The sequence below is a fragment of the Gavialis gangeticus genome, unplaced genomic scaffold (assembly GCF_001723915.1).
Source record: "Gavialis gangeticus isolate Ggan-Ray unplaced genomic scaffold, GavGan_comp1, whole genome shotgun sequence".
NCBI classification, from domain to species: Eukaryota; Metazoa; Chordata; order Crocodylia; family Gavialidae; genus Gavialis; species Gavialis gangeticus.
This window is the reverse complement of record NW_017729003.1, coordinates 20196213-20208262: the sequence shown is the minus strand read 5'-3', so window position 1 is coordinate 20208262 and position 12050 is coordinate 20196213. Positions and strand designations below refer to the sequence as shown.

Here is a 12050-nt window from a genome sequence, read left to right as displayed (position 1 = left end):
GTGTAGGGGGAGTAGGGAGGGGGTGGTGGACTGCACCCGCGCTTGCACTGCACTGTCTGGGCAAGCTCTGCACATGCCCCTTGCCCTTCCCCTCCTTACCTCTGTTCATCGTGGCTGACTCCCACCACACACACAGCCCCCCACCCCACCCTACGTACACATATGTACTCCCCCCACAATATACAAGAGTAAAACTTTAATTTATGCTGGTATGCGCTCGTCTCTATAACACTTCTCCAAAAAAAAATTGGGAGAAAAATATTTTTTAAAAATAAAATTAAAGTATGTTATAGCAGATGTTTGATTTTTAGTATATGCTTTGTTTTTTATCTGTAACTTGTTAAAACGATATCTTTTAAAAGATTTTATGTGCATGGCCCTTGACAGCTCACCAAGACTCATTCAAGCTGCTGGGCCACTTAATAATTCCTCATTTCTGGTTTAGGCTGTAGTAAAGTAGATCTAGTTTTTCTTTTAGAAAAAAGATCTTTTTACGTTAAGAACAGTGGAAAAAACTGCCTAGGAGATTCCACGTTTTTTATTCCTTAGAGATTTTTCAAGAGGCTGTGTAGACGTGTCTGGGATGACCTAGGAGTTAAGGTGTTTGGACAAATGACACTCATTGCCTTCCAACCCTGTAGTTCTCTGAAACACTGCCTAGAGGCACATTGTGGGGGTGGACATTTCAAGATGATAATCTTGGCGCATATTTCATATTACGAAATATGCTTAAGTGTACATCTGTGTCTCCCTTGTGTCAATGGGAGGAATATGGAGAGCCGTGTAATTTGGCATAAGGGAGTTCCTGGTACAAAACAGTACTGATGCACATTCCACAGTCCAACATTTACTTGACTAGAAAGCACACTTCTATAGCTTGAGGGGAATAACTTAATTCTTCTTGGTTCTTATTTTGCGTTGAATGAACTACCAACATATTTGTACAAATACATTTGAGTAACTTAAAAGACCCTAACTAAATCTGATATTCAAAGAAAAAGGTAAAAATGCTGTGGCTTTGTCTTCAGGAGAGATTTTAGTCCTTGATGAACAATTACATAAATTCAGCTCTAATATGTTTAATTTTTAAAGCATTTTCCTTTTTAAAACAAGCTTTATTTTTGTTATCTGGGCATGCACTTTTAATATGACATAGAATCAAAGAAGTAGGGTAGGAAGGGACCTTGTAGATCTTCAAGTCCGACCCCCTGCCTGGGCAGGAGAAAAAACTGGGCTCAAATGATCCCAGCTAGGTAGGCATCAAGCCTCCTCTTAAAGACCCCCAGGGTAGGAGCCAGCACCACTTCCCTTGGACATGATAAACCCTGGAACAGTTTGAGCCAGAGTAAACTGCTCCTAGGTGCAGTGTCTACAGATGGGTCCAGGACAAGCAGCAATTTGAACCAGGGCAGAGCAGGCCCCTGACTGGCTGGTTTGACCGGACACAATTTATGCCCCTGGTCAGTGTCTACACTTGTTTCAGTGCAGTGAAGTACTCTGTCATAAGGTAGTTCTGTTCCTGATAGTACTAGTGTATGGTAGAGTTAATTAGTTTACTGTGCTCTAATACAGGTACACAAGTAGACTGTGATGCTTTACTGCAGAACTAATTAGTTTATTCTGCAGCAGTGTGCACATGTAGATGCACCCACTGCCATTTGAATCAAATCACTCTAAACCATTTTAGAAGGGGAGAAAAGAACGTTAACATGAATGAATACACGTGGCTTGTCAGCCTTGTGTTATGAGTCTTAGTGAGTTGTGTTAACTTGGGTTCCAGCAATCCATTTAGTGGGAGTTCCTGGAAGAAAACCTTGATTTATTTTACATGAAGGCGTAGGTGTCAATGCAATAGAATCCTAAAGGAACGTGAGAGATTTTATATGACTTTTTTGTCATTGAGGTGTTTGAAATATAACCAGGAAAGGCGATGCAGCCTGGTTGATTTAGTGAATGGAACCTTTGGGGAAAATATTTCCCCAAGTAGTAGGGTGTACTGTGCCTTTAGTCGTTCAGAACAACCAAGTACAACCAATGGCCAGATAGAATGGCCTGGCGGGCCGCATTTTGCCCACCCCTGCCCTAACCCCTGACCTTTGCCACCAGAACAACCAAATCACCTAACCAATACTAATTCAACTAGAATTGCTTCATAGTTATTAGGGACTGGAAGGGACCTTACAGATCATCGGGTCCAGTCCCCCTGCTTTTGTGCCAGGCCCAAAATCATGCTTTGGGAATCTCCCTGGGGTGCCTACATTCAGCCATCCCCCTTCCTGGAGCATACCCACAAGCCTGGGGCTGTCCTGTAGGGCCAGGCCGACTCGCAGGATCTCAAAAGTGTGCTGTTAGATGAGAGGGTGTGACACAATTGCACACATACACACAAAAATCAATTAGGCGCACACATGCACGCACACACTGCACATCCAAGATTACTGGTCTAAGCACATGAACACCTATCACCAATTCAAGTGAGTTCAAGTGTGTGCTTGGGGTACTTGGAATACTTAGGGTGCTTGGTGACTATGGGAGGGAGTCAAGGGTCAAAGGTTTCTGTAAGGAGTGGGGAAAGAGGGAGATGGATGGGGATTAAGAAGAGAGAGTAAAAAATAGAGTGAAAATTGCTGGGGCTGGTATTAGAACTGGCAGACTGGAAGGGGAGCTGGGGTTACTTAAGGTCAGGTGACCCCTGGGGTTACTTGGGAGGCGAGTCCAGGGTTTGGTGAGCGGATAACTGGGAGGCACAGAGGGAGATGAGATGACAGACTGAAAGACATGGGAGGAAGATCAGAGTGTTGTTCAGAGGGGGTCTCTGGCAGGGTCACTGGGTTAGTAAGTGGTAGGGTGTAGTGCTGCTCCAAGTGGAGTGGATCTGTCTTCACTACCCCTCTTTATAGCAGCAGATCTATGACCCTAGTGGCAGAGGCATGCCCAGGCAAGGGTCAGCCCTGGTGTACTGAACATGTGCACTTCAGGCAAGGACGTGCAGTTCCAGGTGTCTGCGTTGCAGTAGTGGGTTAGCTGATTTCTGTAGGGTCTTTGTCTTTCAAATGCTGGGTTTCTGTTCTGTTCCTGGGTGAATCAATGGAAGGCAGTGATCTGGTCGTTGTGCTGATGGTCCAGTCATTGAGTTGATTATTCAGTAGAGGCCTGCTACCATTGTATCTCAAGCACCCTCATTCATCCCCCTTCATTCAGGAACCAGTTTACATGAGACTGGTTAGACACGAGTCATAGGTTACACCCAGGCAGAGGACACAAGATGGAGGTTTGACATACAAAATGGAAACTTGACATAACTTGATATTACTTATGCTAACATATACATGTAGGCCTAAATCATATAGTATCAATAGAAAAAACAGTAAAAATCAGTAAAACGGTAATCGCACAGTAAAAATCAATATAAATGTAATAATTATACAATATAAAACAGTGGATATCCATAACAGGGCACTTATTTGCAAAGGAGAGAAAAAAATCCCAACAACTTGCTACCAAAATAAAATGCTAAAGCTTATTCTATGTCTTAGCTTACTCATACTTATGTATAGGGAATAGAGAGGGAGAGAAAGTCAGAGATAGTTGGGGAAGGGAGGGAATGCATTTTAAAATTTAAAAAAAAAATTGGGGGTTTTGCTACAGGGTAACACTGCCAATACCTGGGCACTGGTTTCTGTTAGGACTCTTTGCATCCTGGGGTATGCAGACCTTGCAAGCTTTAGGGGTGCTTTGACCCCTAGTAATATCCTTGGGTGCTTCTTATAGCCTGAAGCTCCCTAGGAAAATTTCAAGTAGAACTGAGTCAGTTAATAAACAGCTGAGTTCTGCTGGGTGTGAAACATCTCTGACCCTTCCCACCTCAGGCATTCACAGCCAAACATGCTGCAATCCCAAACCCTTTATTGTTCAAAGGGGAAGAGGAGAGTGGGGGGTGGGGGAGGAGGTGGACCATGGAATTTATGATAAAAGCACTGTGAGCAAGTTCTAATAAATTGAGCCTATCAAATATGGGATTGGTGGCCCTTCTAATATGCGACTAAATTACTTGGTTCTAAGCTACTAGCCAATTTTCAGGCATACTCACTAATTCGTCCCAAGAGAGCCTCTCTAGAGGTCCATGCTTGTGTGTCCCAAAATGACTGCCACAGGAAGAGAGGAAGAGGCAGCTCTCCTCACCTCAGGCATTTTTACAGCCTGGTTGCCTGGTGACCAGGTTGACCAAAACCGGGCAGAGCGAGAATGGGTGTGGGGGCTGGAATGTCTTCGGGGGGTGGGGGGGATTTTTTCACACCTAGTAACTATGGAATAATTTGTTCAGGCATGAGCATAGATACATGAGTGGGATTAACTAACAGTGGGTAACTTCTGCACTTGGCATTTGTAATAAGGACTTCAGAAAATAGTGCAAGCCCTGCTGTATTTTACAAATGAATAGAACGGGATGCAAAGGTAAGGGACTCCAAGATGGCAGACCTTTGTCTGAAGCTGAGCATTCCGTTATGTCCTGTTGCTTTTTCTCCTTGACATCCTTTCCATGCCCCCCAGCATGGGTTCTGCTTTGGCTCTGCTGCCTAGTGAGAACAGGGGGGCCATGCTCCAGCCTCTGCAGCTGCTGTTTCTTGCGGGCAGCAGCTGGGGCTCAGCCACTGCTGGGGGGCGGGGGCTGCAGGCCCTGGCCCTGGGGCACCTGGGGAGGGTGGGAGGCTATGGATTGGTGGTGAGGGCCATTAGCAGGGCCAGGGGGCTGTGGTTCAGGGGTGAAGGGCAGGTGGGGGGCTGTGAGTTGGGAGTGATGGGCCATGCTGAGGAAATGGGGTCATAGTGCAGGGCAGTGGGCACGGGGCAGTGTGTGTGTGTGTGCGTGCGATGGCTGTATGGCACCGTTCCTGCTTACCATGTGGGAGATCTGGGTTCAGGTCCTAGCTGAAATGGCTTGGGGTGAGTGAGCTAACGAGAAGCACAGCAGTGTGCATGCGTGCGCTGGCATGGGGCAGCGTGTGTGTTTGCGTGTGGAGGCCCTCCTATATACACATGCACTTACACCTCCCCTTGCACTTCCATACACAAACCCCATCCACCCTTCCCCCATGCCCACCCACACACCCAGAGTCCCCACAAACCTTTATCCACCCCCTACAATATATAATAATAAGACTTAATTTTAAGCTATTGTGCAATCACCTCTGTGTACGCTACGCAAATGCATGTGAATCAGGACAAAAATATTTTTTTAAAATATGTGTGAGAAACCAAATTAATGAATGTTGTAGATGATCACTTTTTAGAATATAATTTGGTATTTTTCTGCTTCTGAGTTGGCATAACCCCTTGCTGAAAGGAGTGCTTCTGGGGGCAAGGAGAGGGAATTCTGGTGGCAAAGCGGGTGGCAGGGGTTAGGTCAGGGGTGGGCAAAATGCAGCCCACGGGTGGGATACAGCCTGCCAGGCCATTCTTTCCTGCCTGCGGGGCCCCTAAAAAATTTAGAAAATTAATATTAATCTGCTTCTGGCTGCCTGTCATGTGGCCCTCGATGGCTTGCCAAAACTCAGTAAGCAGTCCTCTGTCTGAAATAACTGCCCACCTGTGGGCTACAGGGTGGGACTTCTGGTTACAAGATGGCGAGCAGGGGGTGGGGCACCTGTCAAGGGTTGGGGCTACCCATGCAGCCTTTGACAGCTTGCCAAAACTTGGTAAGCGGTCCTCCGCCTGAAATAATTGCCTGCCCCTGAACTAGAGCCAGGAGAAGTGGCAGCAGTGCAAGCGCAACTGGAAACTGTCTGTCCCCAGCACGGTTCATAGACAATGCCCTCTAGTTCACTGGCCTAGATCCAGTGTCTTTGCAGGCTGGATCCATATGTTGCTGACCCCTGGGTTATATGATTTCTAGATCAGCGTTTCCCAACCTTCTGGTTCCGGCAGCACACTTACCAGGCCTCTCCTATTCTGTGGCACACTGGCTAAATGCAGGGGAATGAGGGTGGGGTTAGTGGCTGGGCTGGGGGTGTCTGAACACAGCATGCGGATGCAAATCGCTGGCTGGAGCCACGTCCCCTGTCTGTCTGTCTGTCTGTTTGCCCATGGCAGCAGCCGGCGGGGGGCATGGCTCCAGCTCAAAATTCCATGGCACACCTAGACTTGCCTCACAGGACACCAGTGTGCTGCAGCACACCGGTTGGGAAACGCTGTTGTAGAGAACCTGTTTATATCTATTTTTGAGAGTGGCAAAAATATTTTCACTTGCCTTTTACTCAACTATTACTAGCTTTGTAACTTAATTATAAAACCAAACATTTCTAGCTGCCTTGATATTCCTCTTCCCTAATTGTCTGTAATGTGATACTGTCCAACACAAGTGTTTTAAGTGGATAAGCAATCATGACTTTGAGTGCAAGGTTGTGGAAGTTGCTTGTTCTTTACATGTACTCGTATCTCAGTTTAAAAAAATAAATTATGAAAGTAATCTTTCTTCCTTTCTGTTTTTTGATGTTATATAGTACAGCTGCAGTTATTCCTGTCATTTGTTCCCACAAATTAATTAAGTATGCTGGACATTTTTTTTTATTATTATTAAGAACGTGTGAAAACTAGATCCATTTTGTAATTGTTCTATTCCTGATTAACTTCTAACGTACAGTAGTACTGTCTGATACCACAGATGGTAGCCGTGATGTCATAAATAGTTATGATTTTCAGCAGTGAATAATCCATAGGAACAGAAGAACTCAGAATAAACCAGTGCTCAGGTATTTGGTGATATGACTTTGCTTTTGTTTGTGAGATGTTTTTTCTCCCTTCAAGAAGATGGAGAAATACAGCAAACGATAAAAAACAGGACATAAATGATTTCTGAAAGGCTTTGATTAAATTGTCAGCAACTCAGGAAATATGTGCTTCAGACTGGGGTAAGAACTAGAATATTTGTATGAGTTTTCAGATTATGTTCTTACTGGACAAGTAATGTTGTTCTCTGTCTAATGAAGTATGTTTTGGAAAACTAGTGATGTTCTTTCCGTTATCTGGAAATGGCATTGGGCATTGAAACAGGATGCAGTCAATTTTGACTGTTTCAAAAGGATAATTATGAGATGGTAAATAATTGATTTAAGAAGTTAGGCACACAAAATAATCATGACTAGACACTTGTTGGTATCTAAACAGGAAGGCATAGAGAGAGTGCTTTGTTAACTTGGAGGTAGGAAGTTAAACAGGTATTTAATACAAATTAATTGGTTAATAAGTAGTTGGCATGTAGATGAGTGACTCTTAAGTTAGAGATTATTATGGTATAATTTATTAATTTTATTTCCTTGTAATGTCAGAACTGTTGAGTTAGATTTTTGCTTGGTGCTCAGTTTGGTTGTGTATGTGTTTTGAGTAGCATGTCGCTTAAATTCTGTTTTCCTTAAAGCAGTCATAATTTTGGCTTGTACTTGAACAAGTAAAGTTAGGAAATGCAGATTACATTTTTTTTTTTTAAGGCTTTTCTATGTTCCTACTTGTATCTTGACTGTTTAGATTAACTGTAGGGTCGTCTTTTTGCGCGCTTCAGTAAGTTCAGCATTTTTGAGCTATTTTGATTTTGAAAATGGTTATTTGAAGAATTGGGGAAAGTATTTTAGTACCCAAAGCTGCATATACAGTCTGGATGCAGTATGTAAATGTTAGTTCTCAGTTGGTTGAAATCCTGTACTTGGAGTTACCTTTCCAGTTTGGACAGATCACATTGGGGTCTGCAGAGTTCTCTCCTGAGTGTGGTACTAGAGTTTCATGTGGATATTGAAATAAAGAATACACTTGTAGAAGATACTACACTGGATCAAACTGCAAGTTTTGTAAGCACTTTGGCAGGACAGAACCAGATTCAGAAATGATCCTGAAAGATTGTAAAGGGTCAGAAATAAACAAGATGACGCACAACAAAGACAAGTACAAAGTGCTATACTTAGGAATGAGGAATCAAATATAAAATGGATAGTTGGCCAAGCAGCAGAAAAGCCTCTAGGGCTTTTGGTGGATTACATTGAACGAGGCAAATCTCATTCCAAGTATTAATACAAGTATAATTCTTCTCTATGTGGTGAGGCCTCATCTGGAGTACTGTCAGGTTTAGGGCAGTGGTGTTAAACCTTTTGGTCCTGCAGGCCAGATGAATGAAGTAGAGCTGGTCTGTGGGCCAGATTGAGCCCTGCATACTTGGATCTGGCCCTGGGACCTGGCACAACCTCTTCCCGTCCCTGAGTGCTGGGAGCGGGAACTGGAGCCCAGCCTCATCATGAAGGAATATCTGAATGGGCCCAGCACACTCTTCTGCCAGGATTGGTCCCTGTGGGCCTGGCACTACCCCTTCCCCCCATGCTCACGCTTGGTTTGGGTCCCAGGGGTCTGGGACTGTTCCCACATGGTCCCCTGCATGCCAGGATTGGGCTCTGGGCCTGGTGCTGCCCCCCTACCTGGCCCTATGTGCTGGTTTTGGGTGCCTGCTCCAGCTCGCAGGGCCTGGGGCTCCCCACAGGTCCAGGAATTTGGTGGTGGGGGAGGAGCTCCAGAGATAGGCCTTAGAGTACTGGCCAGAATGGGATTGGATTTCTCCAGATGTCCTGTGCCTTCCCTTGCACAAGGATGGACAGGGCCTGGTTTGTATCGGCAGCCCAGATGCCCATGTTTTGCCTTTAGGCCCTGCAGAGGTTCCTTTACTGCAGTGCTGGTCAGGTGGTATAGTGTCTAACTCAGGGGTGGGCAAAATATAGCCTGTGGGCTGGATCTGGTCTGCCAGGGCATTTTATCTGACCTGCAGGACCCCTAAAGAATTTAGAAAATATTTACCTGCTCCTGGCTGCCTGTCAAAGATAACAGGAGCCACAGTTAGTAGGACTCTAGGGGAGCAGAAGCCCAGCCCCACCCCACCCCACCCGCAGTCATTTCCTTGCCTTTCTGCCCCCACACTGCTCCAGCACCATGTGGCTCCTGGCTGCATTGCCGGATGGAGCACAGGGCTGCACCTGTACCATGGTGTGTGTGCGCGTGCTTATAGGGCAAGTCTTACACACACAGTCCACCATACAAATACACCCACACCCTGCCCTCACACTGCCATATGCACAGACCCCCACACCCTCTCATACACCGCAGCCACCCTCCCCCCACACACAGTCCCCCACACCCCACATATCCACCCATACAACCACATGCTCACTGACCCCATACCCACCCACCTGACATACCAGCATAAGACTTCATTTTAAGCTAGTATATACAGTCACCTCTATGTACAGTACAGAAACACATGTAAACCTCAACAAAAATATTTTTTGAAATCAAATTAATGTTTTAGATGTTTGCTTCTTAGAATATAATTTGGTATTTTTCTGGCTCTGAGATGGCAAAACCCCATTGCTGAAATCAGTAGTTCTGGAAACAAGGGGAGGGACTTCTGGTGACAAAGGTCAGGGGTTAGGGGGTGGGACTTCCAGTCTCAAAGATGGCAGCCAGGAGGTGGGGCACCTGTCAAAGGGCACAGCTACCCATGTGGCCCTTGACAGCTTGCAGAAACTTGGTAAGCAGTCTTCTGCCTGAAATAATTGCCCACCCGTGACCTAATTGGACATGCTTTCTGCCACCTCTGAGAGTGCTGATGTGACTGGCAGCTCTTTTACCTGACAGGTGTCCCCATGTGATCCCTTGGCAAGCTGCTGGATTTCTACCAGGACCCTTAAGGGCCTGGAGGTTAGTCATGTCTTCCAGGTTCTGAGATGAGGTCACCCAGGGTGCAGACCTCCTAGCCAAGCCCCTTTTGAATTGCCCTTAGCTGGTGATGTCAGCAACAGAGGTGCTCTGGATGTGCTGGAGGTTGGTCCTGGCCAACATCACTCATATTGGGGACCTTCTGGAGTATGCCAGGAAGGAGTGGGTGGATCCCTCTGCCTTGGCCCAGCGCATGGAGCTGCTTACCCTGTGTGCTCCCTGCTGCTTACTTCGGTTAGTTGAGGCCGTCCTGCCACCCACTTACCTTGCATACATCCAAGAGGTCCTGCACAAGGGTAGTCCTTGCCCAGCCATATCCCCTAGTGCTCTGGACTTAATCATAGGGTCCCTACCTCAAAGTCCTATAGCACTTGTTACCATATAACCTCAGAAGGGCGGTGCTTATAAAACTGGTCTGCTTCTGAACAGCCCACTGCCAGTTCTACATGCTCATGCTCCATACCATCCACCATGCTATCTTTATGTCCCACCCAGACCCAAAGTGACACCTTTGGGGAGGGTGAGACCTAGGTCTCCTGCACAGAGAAATCTCTGCAGATTTGTATCTACCATACTTCACTTACTCCCCCAACACCTGCCTTTTCTGTCAGAGGGAGACCCTGGCACTTACCTAGTTCATATGTCCACTGCCTCCTCAGGAACCTCTCTTGAGGTTCTTGCTGCATTTCTCCCACACCTTTTATTTTATGCACTTCCTATCTGTGGCTCCACTGAGTCCTAGAATGTCCTAGTCAACCTCCTTCTCAGAGTCACCATCTACTAGACCAGGAAGGAAACCTGGTTGTGGGGGGGGAGTCCAGGCCGCCTCCTTTTGCAGCTGAAGAGACCTAGCCTTCCTAGTCTCTTCTGGTATGCAAGCTTCTCCATGTCCTTGATCTCTTTGATTTTCTTTCTGTGGACCTTTTCTAATTCTATTACATCCGTTCTGATATGTGAAATCCAGAACCAGAAGATTTTCCATTCACAGCTGAACTGGTGCTTTGGCTGGAGATGCTTATGAAAAGGTAACATTTCTCTTAGTTTTAGCAAGCTGATCTCGGGTCTAAAGCTGGAAAGAATGAATTGAGATGAATCAGCTGCTTCTGTTCTTGCATAAAATAATGGTGTGTGAAAGAGGTACGTGAAGTCAAGGCTGTTAGTGTTGTGATAACTCAAGGTTGGATCTTTTCAATAGAATTCTTACCTGATGCTGTTCTTGGGCTCTATCTAAATGGTGTCCTTGGCCCTCTTGGGGAGGGATGCTGTTATATGTCCTGTTCCTGCCCATGTGTGCCAAGCCTTGATATACATCAGTGAAGCTTCTCTGAAGTTGCTTTCAATGACTGTTCTTTAGTTTCAATCTCTAGCATGCTGAGAGGAGTCCCTCTGGAATAGCTTCATATCTGCAGTTATGGAGGAACACAGTGTAGACATAGTACGGCCTTTTTTGGTGTTGAAAAGTTATATGAATGTAGAGGCTAAGGGTGACATCTTGCTTGCAGTTTGAGAGGCCTGGTTCTGGTTGACCTCAAATGGATTTTCATTTGTAGCCAGCCTTTAAATTGTAATTTTGTATTCCCAGAGGTAGCTGATACGGTGATATTTTGATTTAATGATGCAGCTCAAGGTATGCCCTATGTATAAGGAGATCGTGTTATTTCTGTTACATACCACCTTTCATAACATTCTAATATTATAAAAGCCTCTCTGTCCCTTGGTGTAACGCTTTATATGCACTCTGATTGGTTGTCTGAAGCAACCAATCAGAGTGCTCCAAGAGCGTTTTAGACAGGAGGCAGTGGTGACAGAGCGGGGGGGGGGAAGAGGAGGGGGAGAGCAGCGCTGCCCTGGTCCTACTCCCTGGAGGTGGCGGTGACAGAGCAGGGGGGCAAGGCCAGTGCTGCTGGCCTCGGTTTCCCCCGCCCTGCTCCCTGAAGGCAGCAGCAGCACAGGGTGTTGCCTGAAAGGAACGGAGGGAATGGAGGGGTGACTCCCCCCCAGCTCCTGGGAGGTCCAGCTCTGGCCCTGCCCCCCTGCTGTGGCCTCACTGCCATCACTGGGCTCTGACAAAAGCTGCCAGAGAGATGGAGGTGGCAGGAAGGAGAGGAGTGGGGAGGGAAGCAAGAAGAGGAAGGGGAAGAAGGAGGACCCGGGCAACTATAGGCCCGTCAGTCTTACCTGAATCCTGGGGAAACTCTTTGAGAAGATCATCAAGGAGCACATTTGTGATGGGCCGGCATCAGAAATGATGCTCAGGGGCAATCAGCATGGATTTATTAGGGGGAGATCATGTCAGACCAACC

At 46.3% G+C, this 12050-nt stretch overlaps 1 protein-coding gene across 2 annotated transcripts in view; it reads left to right on the top strand.

Annotated features, from left to right (window-relative positions):
- REEP3 (receptor accessory protein 3) overlaps window positions 1-12050 on the top strand; it is a 101270-nt gene that overhangs the window by 14135 nt on the left and 75085 nt on the right. The window contains exon 2 of one of the 2 annotated variants that reach the window (XM_019507889.1): window positions 6808-6908. The exons of the other annotated variant lie outside the window; for it this stretch is intronic. Within the exon in view, the coding sequence (XP_019363434.1) occupies window positions 6892-6908 (17 nt within the window). The 5' untranslated portion in view covers window positions 6808-6891. The remainder of the gene's footprint in view (window positions 1-6807; window positions 6909-12050) is intronic. 2 annotated transcript variants of the gene reach the window in all.